The sequence below is a fragment of the Zeus faber genome (assembly GCF_960531495.2).
Source record: "Zeus faber genome assembly, chromosome: 5".
NCBI lineage: Eukaryota > Metazoa > Chordata > Actinopteri > Zeiformes > Zeidae > Zeus > Zeus faber.
In genome coordinates this window covers 31683623-31706784 of record NC_137192.1, presented here as the reverse complement: position 1 = coordinate 31706784, position 23162 = coordinate 31683623, and the positions used below count along the sequence as shown (strand labels likewise).

At 44.0% G+C, this 23162-nt stretch overlaps 1 protein-coding gene across 1 annotated transcript; it reads right to left on the bottom strand.

Annotated features, from left to right (window-relative positions):
* Positions 1 to 460: 460 nt before the first annotated feature.
* On the bottom strand, positions 461 to 22330 carry timeless (timeless circadian clock). Its single transcript, XM_080001550.1, has 30 exons — positions 22210 to 22330; positions 21240 to 21347; positions 20929 to 21082; positions 20700 to 20814; positions 20453 to 20515; positions 20221 to 20322; positions 18218 to 18373; positions 16034 to 16167; positions 12195 to 12282; positions 11896 to 12072; positions 11506 to 11723; positions 11307 to 11410; positions 10994 to 11163; positions 10607 to 10729; positions 9989 to 10140; positions 9547 to 9644; positions 9303 to 9420; positions 5107 to 5308; positions 4856 to 4995; positions 4611 to 4696; positions 4395 to 4518; positions 4192 to 4274; positions 3910 to 4064; positions 3553 to 3784; positions 2787 to 2855; positions 2484 to 2602; positions 2122 to 2329; positions 1653 to 1692; positions 1492 to 1559; positions 461 to 944 (listed from the first exon to the last, which is right to left on the bottom strand). Exons 2-30 carry the CDS (start codon positions 21334 to 21336, stop codon positions 817 to 819), a joined length of 3723 nt encoding a protein of 1240 aa, XP_079857676.1. The 5' UTR covers positions 21337 to 21347; positions 22210 to 22330; the 3' UTR covers positions 461 to 816.
* Between the last annotated feature and the right edge of the window lie 832 nt (positions 22331 to 23162).

The following is a 23162-nucleotide window of genomic DNA, read 5'->3' as shown; positions in this document are numbered from 1 at the left end:
GATCAGAATCAGCTTTACTGGTCGAGTACGTGCAGACACACAGGGATTTTGACCCGATTTTGTCCCCCCCCCCCCCCCCCTTGCTCCCGATGTACTCGCACAGAACAGACAAACAGCTGAAACTCACGGCCAAAGCATTGTGTTGCTGGGGTTGTAAACGCGCAGGGACATTTAAAACTTCAGGAGGACAGTCACATTTTCTCAACGGATATGCGGACGGAACTGGTTAAACGCTTTGCGTCATGCAGATTTGAATAAATACATGTGCAAATAATTTAACAAAAGTGAAGAAATAAAAGCAGCGCTGCAATCAAGAGCATGAGCTGGTCATTACAATAACATGCCCTCGAGGGAGTAACATACACCACCAGGAAATGTGCCAATGTGACACTTAGGAAAACTGAGAATTTATTCATCAATATGCAAAAGAAAAAAAAAAAAAAAAAAAAAAGGCATTTTCTTTAATACAAGTATTACAAGTAATACAAGTATTTCACCCATTTAAAGATACATTTGAAAATATATTGTGTTAGCCTGATGGACATATCTACTAGTTGCAATGCTAGCTGGTCACACACTCACTCACTAACAAAATGTTGATGTACGAGAACATCTTATAAGAACAATTGTTGGTGTCCCTTTGATCTCAGAGTGTTTTTTTTTTTTGTTTTTTTTTAAATTTAGGATCGACCATATTTTCAGCTTCTCCTGATCTTGGAACAGTCTTGACGACCAACAAACCCCTTGTTACATTTTGCAACCATCACAGCGTGTGTGTGCAGGACCCACAACTTATCCACAGCTGAGCAGCGCCCACTAATCGTCATCATCTTCATCGTCGTCGAGGAGGAGCATCGGTCGCCGGCGCTTGGCAGGAGCACTGACTGCCTCCCGGTCTGAGTCTCCATCGTCCTGCACATCCATTGTTGTGGGAGAGTCTTCCTCTGCGAAAAGAACAATGTCTCTGAATACTACTAGGACTGAAGCAGTCATTCAGTAGTTATTCCAAGTGGGAATCGACTCTATGATATCTAGGTGTTGAGCCGAGCGCCTGATCCATCATTTCAGAGGTGCAGCTCCTCCACGGGTTAACACGTCACCATAACGAGACAAGCGTTGAAACATCCTCCTCCGAGGAGAAACAGCATGTACACGAGAATCAAGAGATTTTGAGAAAAACCTCCAGAGCCCAAACCAGAAGAGTTCAAGCCTTGAGTCATTTTGGAGTTCAAACAAACGACGCTGCTGTTAAGTTTCTGACTGTCACTGTTTTATTCGACTAGCTTTTACAACTTTCATTGACGTGCTACCGATCACAGATTCTCAGCTTAGGATGAAGAACACTAAAGAAGGGGAGGGAGTTTAATCAACTCCATGTCTCACTGCTTTCTTTTTCATTTTGAACCTACACTGTTACCAGGGAAGGCCGTGGTTTTAAACCAGAGACACTGATATTAATAATGTGATTTATGACAGCGAGGAGGAAAGTACCGTCGTCCTCATCGTCTTCGTCATCCAACGCTCTCCTTCTTTTAACCGAGGTCTTTTCCTTCGGGGACCTGTTGGATGATAAATAATCACTCGCAGGTAAAACTAGTAATTTGCAGCCCGTTTCAGCTCGACCGATGAGCAGGCACTCATCTACCGCTTACCCTCCCAGTGTGCTCTCTGCGTCCTCGGCGGCGGTGAACTCTGTGACGGAGAACAAACACGAAAACACCGATGCGTTAAATGCAGAGAAACTTACTGATAAGCGGTAACTTTATCGGTGACAAAGAAATACACTTGTTTATACTATCTTAATTCTATTTCTCTATTCAATTTTAAGAGAGATCCCTAGAGAATAAATATACCAAATTCTAAACTGGCAGCAGTGAAGCAAGTAGCAGCACGGAATAGATCCAGCAGTAACTCACAAGCATATGTATTGAGAATCACCATCCTTGATGAACATTACTGCTGCCAGTATTTAAAAAGCGGGAGATGGGAAATTACTTTTGAGAGGCTATTAACCCGAAAAAGGTTTCCAGACTAATTCCACACGACCGCGTCGGTGATGCTCTCCCTAAGTTCACGCCTCGTCGGGCACAGAGACGAGTGGTAGAATCTCTCTCGTCAAACCTCGCTCAGGCTTGCTCTTGCGGGCCAGCAGCAGCGCTCTGAGCGCCTGGGCTCTCTGCTCGTGCGAGGCGGACCCCTCCTGGGGCCCAGGGCCCTCCGGTTCCGTCCTCGCGTCGGGCTCCGCCGCTGGTTCCCCGGGGCTGAGGGCGGCAGCAGCGCCTCTGAGCTGGGACGGACTCATCTTTTCAGGGATCCTCCAAAAGGACTCCTGCGTGACGAGTTTTAAATGACATCACTTTCACTAGTTTAAACACACACACACACACACACACACACACACACACACACACACACACACACACACACACACACACACACACACACACACACACACACACACACACACACACACACACACACACCTGTTCGTTTGCTGGTGGTCTTATTCCCAGTTTGCGTAAAAGCTTCAGGAAGCTTCTTTTCTCCATGGCGTCTTCATTCTCCTCCGTGAGAGGGACAAGCGGCACCGGCTGGGACAGATCTGCCAAACAAACCGTATCCAGTTCGTTATCACAAACAACCAAAGCGCATTCATTAGAAGCACATGAAGAAGGGTTAAACGTTTTGTTTGCCACACAAATAAATACGACCGTAATGACTGAGTTGTGAATAACAATCCTATAAAGCATGGCGTACATGCATGGACAAGGATAAACTGTACTTACTGTCTTCCTCACGGTCGTTGGCTGTTCTGTTCAGGCAGTTCTGTAGCCACACCAAGGGTCCTGACATACCTGTAAACAGCATTTAACCAGACAGCATGAATTCTCTAGAATAGACGACAAAATGGCCAAACCCACCTCCGAGTTTGGTCTTGGACACCTGGACAGTTACTGTGAATAGTTCCATTTAGGCGGAGCCAGATTTTCTAAAATAAATCCATTATTTATTAAACATCATCACACAATTTGTTGTCGTGCAGTGTTAGGATCTGAATAATGACGCTTATGTGATGATTCATTGCGCCCCAAATATTACATTTACAGTGAATTATTTGCATAATTCTTACTTTGACCACACATCAAATTCCAAGGAAAAGCACACGTTATTTAGCCAACATTTTGGGGCAAAAATAAATCCTGATCTGCAACTACTTTTAAGTGACAATTTCTGACAAAACCTGGATTGTTAAGGTTATGTTACACAGCTTGTAATACGAGTGGCTACAGTCGAGTTAAAGGTGTGTTTGACCGAGACCTGTTCTAGGGCAATTTGATATTGTGATCCACCACCTACATCCACTGGGGATGTATTGAGTAGAAGCTCAATTGTTTGATAATTGGTCGTGATGTAGATCATCGATCAATTTATAAATCACAGAAAGAGAATCATCCCTAATGCAACTTCAAACTCACTTGAAAGCAAAGGTGTGACCAAATCCCATAATCAAGCTAATTAAGAACAAAGACAACCAGCTGAGAATGCTCTCACCTTCCCCTTGCAGAACGTGGACCATGGCGCCCACATCTGGAATTTTTCCCACCGTCCACTCTTGGCTTTTTCTCCTCCGTCCTCCAGTTCCCGATCCTCCTCTCTCCTGCACATTTGCCTCTTCCTCATTATCAGACAAATCCTCCTCCTCTTCCTCCTCCTCCTCTTCATCTTCTTCCAGAGGATCATCAATCTGATCTTCTGTCAAGTCTGCTAGGAACTCCTCTTCCGTCTGCGATAGAAAAACATTCACCTGCTCAGACAGCAAGGCGACCTACAGCTCCCACCGCTAAGTGTGTTTCAGGTTGTCATGACACAAATGAAAACTTGAGTGAGAAAACTATAAAACAGTCTCACCATCCCCTTTGCGGAGGCTTTCTGCAGAGCGCTGCGGCTTCGTTTCTTGTAGAGCTGGCGTCTGTCGGACACCAGGCCCATGCTCAGCAGCTTGTCCACCACACGAGCACGGGAGCGCTTGGCTGTCAGTTTCTTCAGGATGTCCCCCAGCACATCTGCAGAAACACGCTCGGCGTGAGATTCACGCCGCCGGGCCAGCACATGGAGGCACATGTTTTCATTGCACCACCCGATCCAAAACAAGTCAGAGTGGACGGAGGAGTCGCCGTCTCCCGAACTTACTGTCAGAGTCTTTGTATTCATCATACAGCATTTGCAGCTCCTCTTCCTGCTCCTCGGTCCAAAGGACGATGCGGGTACCGATCCTACATGTGAGGTTAAAATCAGTCGTTGGCGCAGGGTTTAAGTAGTACATCCATCCATACGTGATGTGTTTTAACACACGTTGTACAATGAATGCGTCCATTTGTCCCTGCACAACTTACTTTTGTTTCTTCAGTTCTTTGGCGCTGTGCACCAGGCCCATGTGCACCAACCTAAGTACCACCTGGCGACGGGTGCGGTTGCCGTTGCTGAGCAGAGGCAGCAGGGTCTCCACGAGGTCTGGCACTAAAGCAAGATTCAACAGGCAGGAGATGAAAACTGTGATTGCATGTTGGAGACGCAAAAATGTCGTAAAACAATTATTTTAATAGAAGTACCTTCTGAGTCGCGGTGCTCTAGATAGAGCTGCCGCAGCTCCTCCTCCTCCTCTTCGGTCCATGTTGCCTTTTTATCTGATCCCTCACTGATTAGACCGTTGCAAAATGTCAAAGATATTCAAACACTTTGCTGCCTTCTAACTTCATAAAATACAAAAACTGAAATCTGCATGCTTTCCCTGCAATTCAATAAGTGTAGACAAAATATATTTTGGAAATCAATCAAGCAAACACGAGGCACTGACCCATCTTTGCTGTAGCCCTCAGTGATATCACGTACAGCACCGACATTCTTCCAGAATAACAGCTCTAGGTACGCCTTGTCGTTTTTTGCCGCCAGCGAAAAGAAGCGATTCAGCACAAACTTGGCAAAGGTCACAAGTTCCTGTGGAAGCAGGGGGACGAGCAAAGTCTCAGTCACTTTAACTCTGTCAGTAGACGCATGTTTTTAGTCCAGGTACGCTGATCACTGGACATGAAGAAAGGGTCACCACACCGTATAGGCGGCGGCAGCGGCGTCGCTGAGGATCTGGTTGAAGAGGGAGAAGAGGGACAGCTGGAAGAGCAGCCCCTCCATCTTTAGGTCCACGGCTAGGCGGTGCAGCATCCTGGCGATGCAGTGGTTTGTGTGGGCCGTGTTCTGAGAGTAGGTTTTCAGTAAGAGGAGGTACGGACGGACAATGTTGGAGCTGGCAAACCTGTGGGACAGAGGGCAAAGCACACTGTAGTGGAGGCAGAGCACGGAACTGCAGGAAGGTTTTTTAAACAGGTATATACACCGATCAGCCACAAAATTAAAACCACCGACAGGTGATGTGAATAACATTGTTCATCTCATTCCAACGGCACCTGTCAAGGGGTGGGATGTATCAGGCAGCAAGTGAACAGTCAGTTCTTGAAATTGATGTGTTAGAAGCAGGAAAAATGGGCAAGCGTAAGGATCTGAGCCACTTTGACAAGGAGCACATTGTGATGTTAGACGACTGGGTCAGAGCATCTCCAAAACCACAGGTCTTGTAGGGTGTTCCTGGTACGCAGTGGTTATTACCTACCAAAAAAGTGGTACACAGAAGGACAACCGGTGAAACGGCGACAGGGTCATGGCGCCCAAGGCTCATTGATGTGTGTGGGGAGCAAAGTCTCACAAATTGCTGAAATAGTAAATCTTGGCTATGATAGAAAGGTGTCAGAACACAGTGCATTGCAGCTCGCTGTGTATGGGGCTGCGTAGCTGCAGCTCGCCTGGTCCATGCCAGGCAGAACAGCGGCTGTGAGAGAGACAGGAGCATGCTGTGATCTCGCGAGAAGATAGAAGTGAGCACAGATCGAACATGGCAGTACCCAGCTGCACGAACTAAAACACAAACAATCTGCTCCAATTCAGACAATTAATAAAGCTAATTGTAATACAGGTACTCCTCACTAAACGACCAAGTTCCGTTCCTGGGACCAGGTCGTTAAGCGAATAGGTCGATAAGCGAGGGCCCGTGTTATTTCACGCTAAGGGGGCGTGGCGATTGCGAACGCTAGAGAACAGTTATGCGCGATGAAATGCTTGACGCTGAGATGCCACGCACGCCAATATGTATCCCTACAAACTTCCTGCAACACTAGGACAGTAAAAAGAAATGTAAAGGAGGAAAACTCAGAATTATCTGTGGGAAAACATGGGCACTGTAGTATAGCTATTGCCTTGGATGCACTGTGCTGCTGCATGGGAAAACTACAAATCCACATCCATCACCCCCAAACCAACCTCAATGACACCCATTAAGTTTGTTAGTTGGAGAGGCAAGTGAGAGGCTTGGGCTCACCAGCTAAACATAGCAAAATCTTAAGTCACCTCACCAGGATGAACCCCAGCTTGTCTACTGCAAGAAACTCACCTCACTGCACCCGAGCACCTCAAACTCAAAGCTAAATGGGTTAATCAGATGTTTTCTGCATCATACAACTAAAAAACTAAAAAAAAAAAAAAAAGGTTTCTATATTGATCAATAAAAGCATCCCACATCATAATAAAACCACAATATCAGACATAGAAGGGCGTAACATAATGATTAACGAAATTGTAGGCAACATGAAATTAACCATAGCTAATATTTATGGCCCAAATGAGGACGACCCAAATTTCTTTCACAATATATTTTCAAAACTCTTAGAATTCTGACTCAATTATTATACTGGGAGGGGACATCAACACAGTACTTGATCCAAGTTTCGACCCTTCACAAACCAGAAAATAATCACAGGCCCTGGCGTTTGTCGGACACTATAAAATCTTGCTCTTGGCGATTGTAGGCGATCAAATCAAGCACATAATAGAGAATACACATATTATTCACCACCCCACCGAAGCTTCTCTAGAATTGACTTTTTCTTAACATGTCACCCTGTAATGTCCAAAATCACTAATCCTGAAATCCACCCTATTGTTATCTCCTAACACCGGCTGATTAGTTTCACCCTCATAAATGAAATAAACTGGAACCCTCCCTGCAGGTTAACACCTCACTTTTGACGGATAAATAATTTAAACATTTGTTTCCCAGAGAACGGACTTCCTTTATTTAACCGAAGGACTCTCCAGAAATATCACCATCCTTACTCTGGGAAACGGCTAAGGCAGTTCTGAGAGGTGGTATTATTTCATTCTCCGCTCACAAAAAAGTAAGGACAAGAAGTCCCAAAATAAACTAGAACGACGATTAAAAGACTTGCACTCCCAACAAGCCCACTCACCCACTGAGCAAATCAAAATGAGATCGCGATGGAACAACAACAAACTATATACAGGTACTCCCCACTCAACGACCTACCTGTTTAACGACTGTTTCGACTTATGACCAGCTCTCGAACCAGTCTGTATTGTACGCTGTGTACAATACCGCAGCGTGCACGGTGTCTCAGCGTCAAGCATCTCATCGCGCATCAGTGTTCTCAGTCTCGTTCCCGCAGTCTGTCAATATTTCACCACACTAGCGTTCGCAATCGCCACGGCCCCTTACCTCGAAATAACACGGGTCTGACAGCCACAAACTTCAGATACTGCTATTTAGCGAACCATCTTCAATTTATAATTAAATGGTTACAACCAGCGCAACAATTGGGCCATGGATGGCAAGACATTGAACAAACAGAATGTCAGGAGTTATCAATATCTGATCTGCCATCTCTTACTGAATCAATAAGGAAACATAATTGCTTTAAAACCCATTCATTGCAACGACTGTGAGCCTGGTGGAGATTCCTCAAAGTCAGTGGTCACCCTATCTCCAAACAAATTCACCCCAATCTGGCACAACCCAAATTTTCTTGTTAAAGACAGACCAATAATCTTCAGATCTTGGAAGAGACAAAGAATTACTCATATGGAACACATTTTTGAAAAACACTTGGCTTATATCCTTCAAAACCCTAACCCAAAGGTAAAGTATCGGTGGCCACAGCTTAGTTCAACTACAGCAGTCTCTAAAAGTTAAAATCAAATTGACGAACAACATCCTACAACCAGCTCCGATGAGCAAACATCTGTGGGCTTCGGGCTTCTCCGGGGGCCTACTGGGACTGCAGAGAGGGGTGCTTGGGGCTTTCCTGCAGCCGTGGGGTGTCTATGCAGCAGCGGGATTCAGGGGTGGCTTCGGGGCCCTTTCCGCTGCTTGGAGGCGCCACAACGTAATACCGACCTTATACACCAGAACCAATTGGGATAAGACCGGCACAGGCACCTGCTTTGAACGCACCCCAGCGCCCTCCTGGTTGTATTTCTTTCTTTTTCTTCCTCATTTATGGCCATAACTATGACAGGAAGAGGCCATGTACATGTTGTTTGTTTCTATGTTTATGTTTTTCCATGTACATGTTGTTTGGTTATATGTTTATTTGTCTCACCAGTGGTGATTCTCCCCCTCTTAAAGCAGGGATTAGTTGTTTATAGACCCAAAGAAGGTAAGATAGTTCACCAAAGAGGGGGATTGGTGGCCGTTCTATACAACAAAAAACTGTGCTCTTATTATCCTACAGGTCGTCCACAGGACAGTTATTGCAGCAGTTCTTGATGATTTAAGAATGAATAATGAGTTGCATTGCAGGTTGAGAACTTGAACTCCACTTGCAGACTAACTTTGTCCTAGATGCAATAGCATACAAATACTCCGTTGTATGACCAGCATGCTGACAGCACACAAAAAAAAAAAAAAAATAAAAATAAAAATAAAAGTGGCCATGCTGACCCCTGTACACTGCCGAAACCACCTATAATGGGCACATGAGCATCAGAACAGGACCATGGAGCAATGGAAGAAAATAAAGGTACTTTATTAATCCCCAAAGGGAAATTCCAGTGTTGTAAGAAGGTGGCCAGGTCTGATTATGTACTCCAGATTCCCCAGATCTTCTTCCCAATGGGAAGAAGCCCAACCCATGGGGGCCCCACCTCACAACTTATAGGACTTAAAGGATCTGCTACTAATGTTTTGGTGCCAGATACCACAGGACACCTTCTCGTGGAGTCCATACCTTGACAGGTCAGAGCTGTTTTGCCGGCATGAGGAGGACCTACACAATATTTGGCAGGTGGTTTTAATGTTGGGGCTAATCGATGTATGTTGTAAGCTAACTGATATGACACAGTACGGGCAACACCGTTTATTGGAGAGTGTTTTGTCCAGTAATTCCTGAGCACTTTCTCACCTCTTGATAAAATCTAGGAAGTTAAACTCTGTCTCAGACACCTGAACAGATTCCAGCTCTTCCTCCTCCAACTCTACTTCATCATCTTCCTCAGCCACAGGCTCAGGAGGACTCAGCCCTGAAATTACAATTCAAAGCTGTAAAAGGTGATGTTCTCCACTATTAAATAACAGTAACAATTCTCTACATGATATTATCACACATATGTGTTGAAAACTGGCCAAAGACTATACAATTGACTTACTTGGAAGCTTGGCATAAAGGATCTGTTTGAGGAGTTCCAATTCCTCCTCAGGCTCCACGTCAGCTGAACCGAACACGTCCCCCTCTGGCCAAACCTCCCTGAGAATCATTAAAGTCACCTTTTAAACTTCCAGACCTGCATGACAGGTTCAAGAGCATGATGGGGTATTGGGTTTCACAGTAAACCAATTTTCCCATATTGGTTCATCGTTATCTCGTTATTCCTATCTGTATTTGTCCAATACAGGGCTAAACTGGGTAGGCCAAGCACCATATCAAACATGTCAACAACTTCATTTTCTGACGTGTAGAAACAAAGTACATATGCCTATCTGTCATTCTATTCCAATACTGTTCATGTAAGAGTAATGGATCTGATTTCGGCGCTCAGAGTTGGTATTAGCATGTGAACAGGTCGTATTGATGCATCCTGATGTACCAACCTCGCGGCCCGCAGCAGCCCCAAAGCCTCTGGTCCCAGTCTGGCCAGCAGAGCATCCTGTACACGCACCATGGCCTCCGCCCGCTGCTCCTCAAGGGGAATCTCTGATGCCGCATCAAACGGGACCAGACCCTCCGTCAAACTCTCTGACAACTGTAGAAAAATATAAGTTCAATTTTAACGTTATCCATAAGGTCTATCTTTACTTTTCTTATTCAATGTTGTCATAATGACTCATTCTTTGAATAGAACATTGCAAGTTGATCCATTTTGCAAAATAAAAGTTAAATGTTTGACTGTGGAGTTTAGGAAGTTATACACTCAACTACATGAGTCACTAGAAGTTGACTTGAGTCACTTCATTATGACTGGTCTATTTGCTTGCTCAGCAAACGATGGATATTACAAATGGACTCCATTTAACGCCCCATTACCACACCATCAACTATAAGCCACCACCTTAATTTTTGAGCCAAAAAAAAAAATCTTGCAGTTGAGTAAACCAGAGCTCATTTAGCTTTTCACAACCTGTTTGAAGCAAGGTGCTGTTTTGGATATAATTGTGAGGGTTTTAGTTGTTCACAGAAAAGGCACACTTGTGGTTGAACTTCTAACCAACCTGAAAGCCAGCGGCCCTGAGCTCCTCAGTCACCAGCTTCCAGGATTCCTCCAGGACTTCTGGGCTTAATTCTGGAGCTTTCTTTTGGTTCGGATGCTTTTTCCGCTTCGCTTTCTTCTTCTTCTGCAGGAAGCAATAGACAACAGTGAGGTGTCTTAGTGCTGATCAGGAGAACAAGAAATGAATCTCAAAACCCATATAAATATCGACATATCAGCGTGGTTGAGCGGCTGAATTGTTCAGTAGAGCCTGCCAACAGTCATATTTGATGTATAAAATGTTCAATAAAATCTTCAACAGCAGTGGCATTAGCTTATAGAATTTTGAAACATTTTAAGCCAGGCAGATATTGTGCTGTTGTGTTGTATACTGTATTCCAGCATTTACCTGGACCACCAAGTTGTTACGACCCTTGCAGAAGCGCTCCAGCATGCGCAGGAAGAGGTGCGTGGACTCCACCAAGTCTTTGAGAAAGGAGTGCGGCTGTTTGGTTTCATCAAACTTCCTCAGCAGTGTCAGGAAAATCTCCCTGTACTCCATGAGGTAAAATATGTTGCCTAGCGGGAGACAGAGACACGGTAACGCCAATGACGGTAACTTACACTCATGTTTTAGTATATCATAGTGGATTTCCCTGGAGTGACCCGAGCTCCACAATAAAGCTAAATAAAGGAGTTATTTAAAGCTGGTGTCATCTTACTTTTGATAACGTTGGAACTCTGGCGAATGGTTTCATCACGCGAGCGGTCCATTTCATTTACAGTTAGCAACAGCTCCTGATAGGCCTTCAGTGCCAGATGCATCCTAGGAGGTGTGATGATAGATTAATAAGACTTTAGAAAATATATTAGAAAATGAGTCAAATGAACCATGATAAAATTGTACTTGGACTTCCTCACCTCCGTGACCAGGATGTGGCTTCTTTGCGGTCAGTGAGCATCATTTCATAGTAGTTGGTGATGTTACGTTCAATATAATGGAAAGCCCGGATGGACATGGTCTCAGAGACCAAGTCGGCACGGAAACCATTACCACGATTAAAAGCCATGAAGAAGCTGAGGGCCCACAGGTAGTAGGTCTCATCGTGCTGCTGAGCCTGCTCACGAATCAGACCCTCCTGCGTTATAAGACAAGGAAAACATTTTGACCAGGTGTTATGACACGAAGAGTAGTAGACTCAGTGTGACAGGAAAATACACTGTAAACATGCAACAGCTTACAGTTCTACTGTAAGGGGTCAGGTTTGGATTGTTCCCATTTACTTAGAGCAATCAAAACAAAAGGTTCACCTTGACAAGGTACATCAGGCTGTTGTAGCAGTTGTCCAAGAAGTCCACACAGAACTCCCGCAGAAAGAGGCGCACGTTCAGGGCGGAGCGTCTTTTGCCTTCACAGTCCTTAGCCTGTCGGTTCCTCTTTGGAACGCGTCTTACAGCCTTTCCTGTGTCATGTGTATAACTTTTGAACTGGGGAGCAAAAAAAACAAAACAAAGGTTTCTGCTTAATTTGTGCCTGTAAGGACAGTAACCCAGTACTTGTCTGAAGGACTAGCGAACACTATATTAGGACTATAGAAAAATGTACTTACGTTATGAAGGCCTCTGTGATAGATCACATCGTTGTCTCCGATTGATTTGAGACCCTGAACAACATATGACCCTCCAAAGCGAGAGTGTCTGAAAGGAAAGAACGTCAGGGATGAAGTATATTAAATAGCAGGGATTTACCGTAAAATAATTTATGGCATATAATTTCTTGATGGTAAATAAAATGCATTATGGTTTTCACTGCTCCAAAGATAGACTTTGGACCAAAGAGGACCTTACGCTCCTTTTGACCAAGTTTATATATGGTCTCTGAGGTCCCCAAAGCATGTTTTAAGTGGTAAATTAAAACTACTAAATTTTATAACTAGGAGCACCAGTGCAACTTGAAAATAAGCCGACCGTTTATTTTCCCTCCTTTATTTATTTTTTATAGTATATCATGTGAAACACTAGGAGAGAGCGGGAGTTGGTGTGGCCTGTCAACATTGGCCGAAATCTCACCATTGTCTATTGAAAATTAAATATTTTACAATTTGACAAACTTTCGGGCTGTGGCTTGCAATCGTGCAAAATTTCAAATCGTCCAATTGGCCCCCGAGCCTCCGCCTCAGCCTCCTCCCCCTCTGGGGAGCAGAGACAAGCAGAGAGATGGCTCCTTCGTCCGGGATAATAACATGATTTGGTCCTTTTATTTTGCTCCTCTGCTGTTTATCTTTTGTTGTAAGATTTTAGAAAGCGGCCCCAAAAAGTGGAAAAGGGGGGGAAAAAAAACGGCAATTGTTATAACCGAACCTCTGCACTGGCTCCCGGTGAACCTCGGTACCCCGTCCCGGGCTGGGCCGTGGTGCACTATGTGCTTGAGCCCAGAAAACCTGCAGAGTGCAGATGGAGCCATTTCTAGAACACTGCGTCTGTTTTTTTTTTTCTTTTTTATAATTTAATAAGCATAAAGCTGGCCCTGCACCTGTTCAGCTGGCAGATAAAAGTATGTGTGTGTGTGTGTGTGTGTGTGTGTGTGAGAGTGAGAGCTGAGGCTCTCATCATGGTTTTTAATGACAGTCATGTACTGACCACATACCTTATGTTAACATTTGTTAATTTATTATTTGGTGTCTATGTAAAAAAAAAAAAGCGCAATTTAACTTAATGATTTTTTTCTGTTAAAGCACAACTTCATAATTGTGACTTCATTTGAAATAAAACAGCACATTGTTATTTCTGTAAATTGTATATTTATTACCAAAGCATTTATCAATTATACAGTTAAGATGGAAAAAACATGAATGTGTTGCTTTGCGCATGTTGATTTCCGTGGTGCTCCTAAATGTTGTGGTGGTGCTCCTAAAATTTTCAGTAGGGAGCACCAGTGCTACAAGTGGAAAAAGTTAAGTCTGGAGCCCTGACAAGTCTCGCGAGAGGGAATAAGCACGTGCAATTCGGTGCCGGGTGTGTGTGTGTGTGTGTGTGTGTGTGTGTGTGTGTGTGTGTGTGTGTGTGAGGCGAGACAGAGTGACAAAGCGTGAGGGAAAAGTGTTCGGTTGTCAGTTGAACGTCATGAAAGTAACACGACTTGTAAAGTAAGATCAGCGAGTGTTGCACAGCAGCTTAGTCTATACTCAAGTAGAATTAGCAGCAGATCTTCAGTCAACCGATTAGTAACTTCAGAATCAGGCCATTCACCCGATTCATAGTACATTTAGATTAGGCTTGTGCGTAGCCTCTCTCTCCCCCAGTGCCAGAACTCAAATTCAGGTCCATAGGTCTAGGGTTTGCAGGACTGGTGGGGGTGCGAGCTATGTGGGTAGGGATGTGGCAGGCGGCTGCGATCTCGCCCATCACGCTCCTGCCCCGACGTGCTTCTCGTCTGTCCTGCAATTTTAATACCACTCATATGAGCTTACATCACATACACCTGCGCATAAATATTACGCCGAACAACACTCCACCAGACCAGGGTCTGTGGGGCAAGACGGGTGTGAGTAATTTGGGTCGACATGCTTGGAGGACAGGCACCCCCACACCCTGCAATTTTAACTGCAATTGCCAACAGGACACATTAGAGCAGTGGGGTTTTCTGGGATGGCGGGGCGCTGGTAGTTTGGTGTGGTTGGCCAGGGGGTGACCAGGTGGGCCCCCTGCTGGCTGGGTTGCCTGGCGTCCGTGGCCCGGGTTCTGCGCCTTGCAACACAATACAACCCACAACACAACCCAGGTAGGTAGGATAAGTAGGTAGGTACCTTGCCCTGAAATTTGCAAGATAGGTCCCTTTAAGAAAATGAATTTTGCTTCTAAAAGAGCAGGATGTTTTTTGGGTTGCTTTTGTATACTGCTTGAGACCGGAAAATTTCTCCTGACCTAAATGTTGCAGGTCGGAGATGATTCCTGGTTTTTAAAGGGGAGCTAATAGGAAAAAAAAAAATCACTTTTCCAGTACTTGTGCATATACATTTGTCTCTGATGGGTCTTCTAACATTTCTTATTACATTTCACTGCATATATGTATGGAAGTATGTATATGTATGTGACAAATAAAAATCTTGAATCTTAACACACAAGCTGTGAAATGAAAATTTCACATTCTGTTTATTGCGAGCTGTTTCAGAAAACATGTCCTAAAACGAGCCGTTCAGCTTTGCTGCCCTCCTACATGTCACAGAGGGAGTCATTCTAATTAGAACCGCCCCCCATCTGAGTAACTCCACTCACGCCTGAAGCGCGGCCGGACCTGCTAGCACCGAAGCTAAGAGCTAATCATGGTAAGTGCTCTGTTGGCTGCAGAGACCAGCATGAATCTTTAAAAAGAAAGTAGAATAAATACCACAGGCATGCCAACTGTTGAGGGGTGAAAAGGGTGTGAAGGATGCGTGAGTGGAGAAAAACACAGACCCACTAGGGAGTTCCAGGGTTATGCTCTGGGGTTGTTTCCTTTTTGAAAAGTACTACTTTTAGGATTACTTTAGGGTTGACTTGATCACAACCTAAAAGAATTACAAGACTGCGCAAACTTAAGTACAAATTATGAATTTATTAAGTACAAAAAGCAGCCCCACTAGGTACATAACTAATTAAAATCTTGATACTCTCCAAGAACAATATTGCTAAACGAGACAATTACAGGAAATTGTGTGGGTGCTTGCCGGCACACACCGCCAACTCAGTGCATGTCGTTGAGTTGCGTCATGTGAATTAAGTGTGCAGTGGACGTAGTGGTCGGTTGCCAACTTAGCCAGTCTTGACCTCCATGGCGCCCTACGCAAAATTCTGTGTGCCTAATTTACCCTGAAGGTCCATGTCAACAGAGAGGGTCCCTCTCACCAAGTTTTTGTTGAGTCACTTTACTGAACACAATGGGATTATAATAAACAAAAAAAACCCTTTACTTACATTGTCATCATCACTTTCCACGTTACATGGAGGATTGGGGTGCTTTAGAACTAAACTTGTGTTATCTCCTATAGTTCTCAACAATGCGACCGTCACTAATCTGACGTTTTCAGGACTACGAAACATGCGCTACCTTCAAACATTGAAGCCTTAAAATAAAGGAAAACAAGGCTGAATTTCAAGACTGCATTTGAAGGAGCCTCCGGAATGGGACAACACTTTGTCGCGCCGGTGTGACGCATTCAGTCTTAAAATGCAACCTACCAGGCTGCAGCCCCTGAAATGGGACACAGCTTTTATGTCCATGTTTTAGGCCCACTTGGCGCCTGTGCAATTTTAGAGGTCTACATACAGATGGACTGAAGCCCCCCCCCCCCACCGAAATATTTTCTCATCAGAGTAAGTTTTTCACAACAGGTGCCCTTTAAAATTTTCAGATTTTAATTCTGGCCTTCTAGCAGTAGCCTAGGCACAAAGTGTCTTTTGCTAAATGTACCTCGTTCCTCTCTGTAATGTGCGACTCCGCCTCTCCGCCTGCTCCTTCTGCCTCAGAACCTCGAGCTCGTGGCTGTCTCTCTGTTTCTCCTGAGCAGAACGAGCCTGGCCAGCACCGACCAAGGCTTCTGGTGTCTGCAGGAACGAGAGATCAAGAGGTCAGACATAGCTTCTTTCCACCAACACAAACCTAGTTCTGGTTCTGTCAGGTGCTAGTGACAGTTTGCAGTAGGTTCAACTTGCAAATCGCTTTCCTTTTCCACAGGTAAAACGGGTTAGAGCCACGTCATTACATCCTTGTAGACGTCTGCGTACTCCACCTTTTCATCAGGATTATTGTTTTTATTCACATTTTAATTTTTTGGGCTAAAGTGACCCACGACAACCACCAGACACAGTTGAGGTCTCGTTAGAACTGCAATTCCTATCTAACGCGACTAACCTGGACCCTGTGCATTATATTTACAATTATTATTCCTAAACAGGTGACTTCTTTAAAGGATAGGATAGAGAGAAACCAGGTGGTAGACATTCAAGAAGGTTTAAGTTTTATTTTGCGTCTCTTTAGATCAGTGGTCTCAAACTCAAATGACCTGGGTTGTCTTCTTCTTGGGGGGCGGTGTTGAACTTCAAGGGAAAACCGGCCGGGTTGTTTTGTTTTGTCCCGCACATTAGTGAATTGCCTCATAATCCTGTTAGAAATAGCTCTCTCATGATCAATTTAATTGTTTTATATTTTGAAAACATTAAGTACATTTGTGTGGATTCATTAATTAAAGCATTGTGATTTGATCAAATTATTTGCAGGTCAGATTAAGTTGTCTCGCAGGCCGGATGTGGCCCCTGGGCCTGTAGTTTGAGGCCCCTGCTTTAGGGACTTCCTGTCCAAGCGAGCCTAACCTGCAAACTTGCTGCTGCCACCGCGTGGTAAAGAAAAAGCACTGCACCTTCTGCAATAAATCAAAATAAGAACTGCACCCTCTCGTTCTTTAAATGCAAATAAAAGTGGAAGCTCAGAGAAGTCAGACCGAACAACAAAGTGCACATATCTACACATGCACTTCATGCTTCTTAATGCTTAGGAGGATTTTGAGTCGTCCTCTAGGAACAGGGTGTAGTCACTAAGAAGGACAGATTCACAGATCAGGACATTTCTGAACGGATTCTAATTCAACAGAAGGAAAATACGCAATACACCTGGTGCTACAAGATGGAAATAGAATAAACTGCAAAAAAGAAGAATTGAGAATGTTACTTTTTCCCCCCTTTTTTTATTATTATTAAAATTTAATTATTATTATTATTATTATTATTATTATTAATAATAATATCATGTTTCTGGCCCACAGTACTGGAACCCTATTGCTTGTATTGGGATTGGGTTAGGTAATTAGTGGGACAGAACATGCTAAACGTCTATTTAAGGATTGAAAACAAGTATATGATTATTATATAATTGTTGTGAAAACCAGGACAATTTGGTAGTGATTGTTGAAAACTGGGTCATTTAAGTGTTTCACAGATATTTGTCGGGACTCGGGGCACAGCTCGAAACCAGGACAATCCCAGACAAACCAGGACGTCTGGTCACCGTAACCATGTTGCATTTTACAAGTGTTGCTCCTTCATTTGTAGCCTACATTGACATCCGAACATGACCGGTCTATCGTATTTGTGGTTCTCATTGCGATTGCTATGGACGGCTGTTTACATCAGACATCTTGCTCTGGATTTGTTTGAATACTGGTCTCTTTCTTGAACCTCCCTGGAGTTTATTTTGAATTTCTGTTGAGGACCACAGCGCAAGGTGCCAGTTTGTCTCCTCCACAGACCACTGTTTAGATTTCAGGTCCACGCTAAAGCTGGTCACAAAAATGGAGATCACAAAGTTTTAGTTCGTCTTGACTGTCCCCGCCCCAAGCCTCTGTCCCCGCCCCAGCCCCTGACGTAAGCGGTTCTTGGTTCTAGAACAGCTCAGCGTTGGTGCTGCTCTGGAACCAGTTTTCCCAGCCGAGAGCCGGTTCATTCGCTGTAGAAACAAGAAGAACTGGTTGGAGATGAGGCATCGGCTCTGAACCGGCCCTTCAAATGCCTTGGTGGAAAAAGGGTAACAGAGGAAAAAACAAAACAAAACAAAAAAACACATCATCTTAACATAAACAGAATAGCTTTTTCGCCCCCTAACCTGGTCTCTGAACATCAGGGAGATGATTTCCAACACGTGCATACTCCACTGCTGCTCGCTCTGAGCGGACGCCAGGAACTTGATGAGGTCGTCGAAACCGCTCATGTGAACGGCCCACAGCAACTTGTCATGAACACTGGCATCGTCGTCCACGTTCTGAAAGACACCACGGACAGGAGGAGAAACTGAAAGGTTAAAGCAAAGTTAAGTCAAATCTAAGATGGAGAACTTGGAATCGCGCGTTGGCATTCGCTCAAAACACGAGTCAACTGTATTTGTAAAGATTCAAAATTGTTTTATCCATTTGTAATGCTCAGACCATTTAATTGCTTTTCTCTGAAGCAGGGTGGAAATAGTAGCGCTACTTCTAGCTCCCTAGATGTTTTTGCCAGGTGCTATTTTGCTGCTGTCCCAATGCATGTTTAATTTGGTCTTGGTACCGATAGCAATTCAATGTTCATATTTCCCCACCAACCACTCAACACAAGCAGAATGAAGTGGGCTGATAGTAAATGAGAGCGGAAATGGCACAAATTGACCCTTTTCCCCTCAAACAAGGCTGTGGCGGACAAAGGGGCGTGGTCAAGCACGGGCTGCGGACGACAGCACGGTTCCCTTTTCCCGCAGGCACCAAGCTACCTTAAATCGGCACTGATTGTTCCGACTCGAGGCAGGGAGTTTTCATTTATGTTTTGTTTGTCTTACAGAGGAGATCGGCGCACGGGCTCGTGTGCAGCCCCGGAGCAGAACGCCATTCCTCCTGCGCCTGAGAGGACTGTTATCCACCATATTATAATAGATCCTCGGTTATATATAGATTACATTTACATTTTTTACATTTTTTCATTTAGCAGACGCTTTTATCCAAAGCGACTTACAATTGTTCAAACACCGACGGCCGCAGCCATCAGGAGCAATGAGGGGTTAAGTGTCTTGCTCAAGGACACTACAGCATGCTAGCAAGAGGAGCCTGGGATCGAACCAGCAACCTTTAGATCACTAGACCACCAGCTCTACCGCCTGAGCTACCATCCCCCCATTAGATATAATTGTGGCCTGCGTGCCAGAGATTGAAATGGATAATAAAACTCAAGCCATGTTGGCGCACCACGGCCAGAAAGAATCCCTCTCCCTCCCTAAACCCTTAACTGTGGGAAGAGACTCCCACAAAGACAAAGGCATATGATGGTTTTACTGCGAAGCCTATGGTGTTAAATTAGTCTCCAAACCCGAGAGCGCACAAAACAGTATGCACGAGCGGAAAACCAGCCTCTACAACCGCATTTCTGCTCTGACAGTTTTCTGCTAGTCGACATGTCGGATGCATTTACCGATTAGTTGTTGTTGGGGAGCGGTGCAAGACTGTGACGGAGACAGTGGCCCCGTTACGCATGGTTAGACACAGGGCTTTTGTTTCATTCAATTAAAAATTGGAGTAACAATAAAAACACACTGCTTGGAAAAAAAGATCGCTGAAGAACATATTGAATAGGCTATAAACAGTAAAATTTGTAAAAAATAAAAATAATAAAAAGCGATTTTGGATTTTAAGTTTTTACTGGCGACACAGAGAACCCGTTGACAGTGAGTCGATTAGTCGACACATTTTAACATCCCTACTCTTCACCTCTTTTTCCTCACAGACATCTTTTTCTTGATAATTCTGCTGTGAAAAGATGGGTCAGGGACAGGCGAGAGTTGAATGCGACCCATCAATAAAACGGAGACATCAAACACTGTTCCGTCCCCACCTCCAAAGTCTCGAAAGTCAACTTGACGAGCGAGCAAGTGTTGTGCAATTGCGAGCGCGTAGGGAGGGTCAACCTTGCGCTCGTCATAGCCCTGTGCTTGCAGCACCACATGTGTGTACGCCAAGCACAAATGCACTCGCGGAGGATGTTTTTTTTTTCCCGCTTGCGGATTATTTTCTCTGCACTCGCGAGTTTTTAGACTTCATCAACACCAAAGAAGCCCTTTTGGGAATGAAAGTAAGAAAGAGAAACCTTCTCTTCATAGGGGTCTGCAGGAACGTGGAGCACATTTCGGACAAGAAGCAGAATCCTCTCTATTAGTAGGTTATCCTCCTCCTGTCTCTGTTCCCAATCCTGTAATTGGTTGAAATGGGTTAGAATTGGAGAATAAAAAAAACTAAGCAAAATATATAAAACGAGCATAATCAAGAGATGGAAGACAATTTTGATAATGTAAGAACTGCCTTTTCTTTAAGATACTTACAAGTTGAAGAAGGTTGTATAATGTCTCACTCAAAACGCCAAACACTTTCTCATTGGCAAATGCCTGCAAGAAAAAAAGGAAAATCCAATTGTGCAAGGCGCTCACAGAAAAACAAAACAAAAAATGTAATTAATAATTCATCTTACTCCTACATTTTCAATGCAGCCATGCAGTGATATATTTTTATATATCACTGCACCATATATTTCCAAATTAAATTAAGGAAAATAAAGCCTAGTTTTCCTACCTCTTTGTAGGTCTGTAAATATGCCATCACTTCCAAATAGTGATGTCTAAAAGCTGGGTCATCAGGAATTTTCCCAAAGCAGAGCAGGGAAGGCTGGGTAAGGTTGACCATGAGCCTGTAAGAGAGACCAAAAAGCAACGCCGTGTGACCCTCGGACTTCAGAACAACGAATCATCAACCTGTGCACCAGGGGATGACCTTTCAAAAAAGGTTCTCTGAGACACTGTACCTGATGCAGGCGTCAAACAAGGGTTTGTCATGGCCGTGCTGGGTGATGATGGGAAGAAGGTCATTCTGCAGAATCTGGCCCGCCCCCAGCTGCTGGCGGATGTCACGCGTGTCATCTTCGTGACGCACATACCGGATCAAGTCCTTCACACTCTCTACAACCAAGAGAAGAGTAAGCATGGATCAAAGGATTTCCATGGAAGAGGCCTTCCTCCGAGTATGCCTGTACAATAACTAGTAACATTTAAAACATTGACAGGTTGAGTTGGTTTGTTTATGGGTATCAGTGTGAGGTCGTGAGGTGAGGCTGACCTAAACAGTCTGTTTCTTTGTGATAGGTTTCTCCCTCCAGGTACCCAAGGGCACTGCACGTTGCTAGAAGCTCACAATTCATCATGTACAAGTCCATAAATCACCAACCTGTCAAAGGTTCAAAAGATGGATGTGTTAGATGCTGCCATGGACAAAAGTAAATCAAAAAGAACGGTAAGACTAAGTAGACAGTTTCACAAGTAACACCATCTTTTAGGGTTAAGGACAGTCTGGATTTAAACCTGCGATTAAGATAAAGGGGAAAATAAACAGCCATGGCCCTGCACTTCAAAATGTAAATATCAACATTCTACAGTGTTTGCAAATCACCTATCAGCCTGTGTCACCTCAATGATTGTAATTCTCTTTTAAATCTCTCCCTAGTTTTAGATCTGGTGTAGCCTGTACTGTATCTCATTATCATCATTGCTGATAGTGAATAAAAAAAATAAATTCAAAAAAACAAACACACTTTAGGTATACAAACGGGTAGAAATATACCTTTACACACACACACACACACACACACACACACACACACACACACAGCTTATAATTAAAAACAAACCATCCAAAGCTTAAATGAGGAAAAGGCAGAAAGATATTGTTGGAGGGTTAGAGCTGAAGATAACTCCATTATTTCCACGGAATAAATGGTTCAGGTTCGTCCCAGAGTCTCGGATAAATTGAGTCACGAAGTTGTAATTCACACCGACAGGAACAAACAAACAAACAAACAAACAAACAAAAACCCAAAACATCACTTTGCACTTTCATACAACCCAAACATATCAACTTTGACAGTAAAGACGCTCCGCAGGTGGACACCCGTAGGGAACCACAACACGGTGCTTCCCGGTAGGAAAGCTAGCAGAGTTAGCTCGCTCGCCCCGCGCTCAGTCCTACGGCGGTAAAACAGCGGTAAAAACACAGATTAGGAAGAGGGGGTGGGGGGGGGAGCCCGACTCACCGGCTAAACGACTCCGCTAGTTCACCGGCCGAGCTCAGCGCACGACATTGCAAACGACCCCGACGCTGTCGACCTGAACCGCGGCCTGGGAGACGCCAACACTGCGGGCGACGGCGTCCGGAGCCCCGCGCCGCCAGCTCTCAAAGCCCGCGGCTCCCAGTGTCGTCATCGTGGCGCGGAAGGAGGACGCGCTTCCTGTCAGCACGGGGCGCTCTGTTCTCCCTGGTATCGTGTTATTGTAATATTATTTTGTCATAAATAAAATGTAAATAGAGATGAGTCCAGTGAACTTAGAGTGAGTTGTACTGGAGGAATTTTATTTATTTTATTTTATTTTTTTTTTGTGGATCCGGTTTCCCGATCGCCGTCGTCCTATTTTATATTCAATAAAATATATATTATATTAAATATATTTAATTTTTTTATTTTATAGTTTCGTAATTTTATTTTCTTTTCTTTCTTCCTTATCTCATCCAATCTCATTATATCTTGTCCTTTATTTATTTTATTTTGAAACTTTTCTTATCTTGCTCTACTCGGGCTGGGTGATATTGTGATATCAGGCTATTTGTCTGGGATTTTGGTTATTGTAATATTGCGATATAGTTAAACCCTATCTCAAGATTCTTCGGATGTTTCCAGTGTGTAAATATGTAATAAAGGCATCACTTGTTGATCCCCAAAATATAGTCTAATTATCAATAACAATGTATTATCAAAACACATTGTGATCTTCTATGTCCCAGCCCTGGAGCTGAGTATTTTACATCGAATCATATCCAAGCTGAACTCATAACTCATGTTGCTCATGTTATGCATTCATCAAAGGCTTCTTGCAACAACAGCAAAATCACAAAAACATCAGCTTTAACTGACTTTATTCTTCATATTCATTAATTTCTGCTTTCCGGATACACACACATCACCGCACATGTTTCTTCACCAACAGCAAA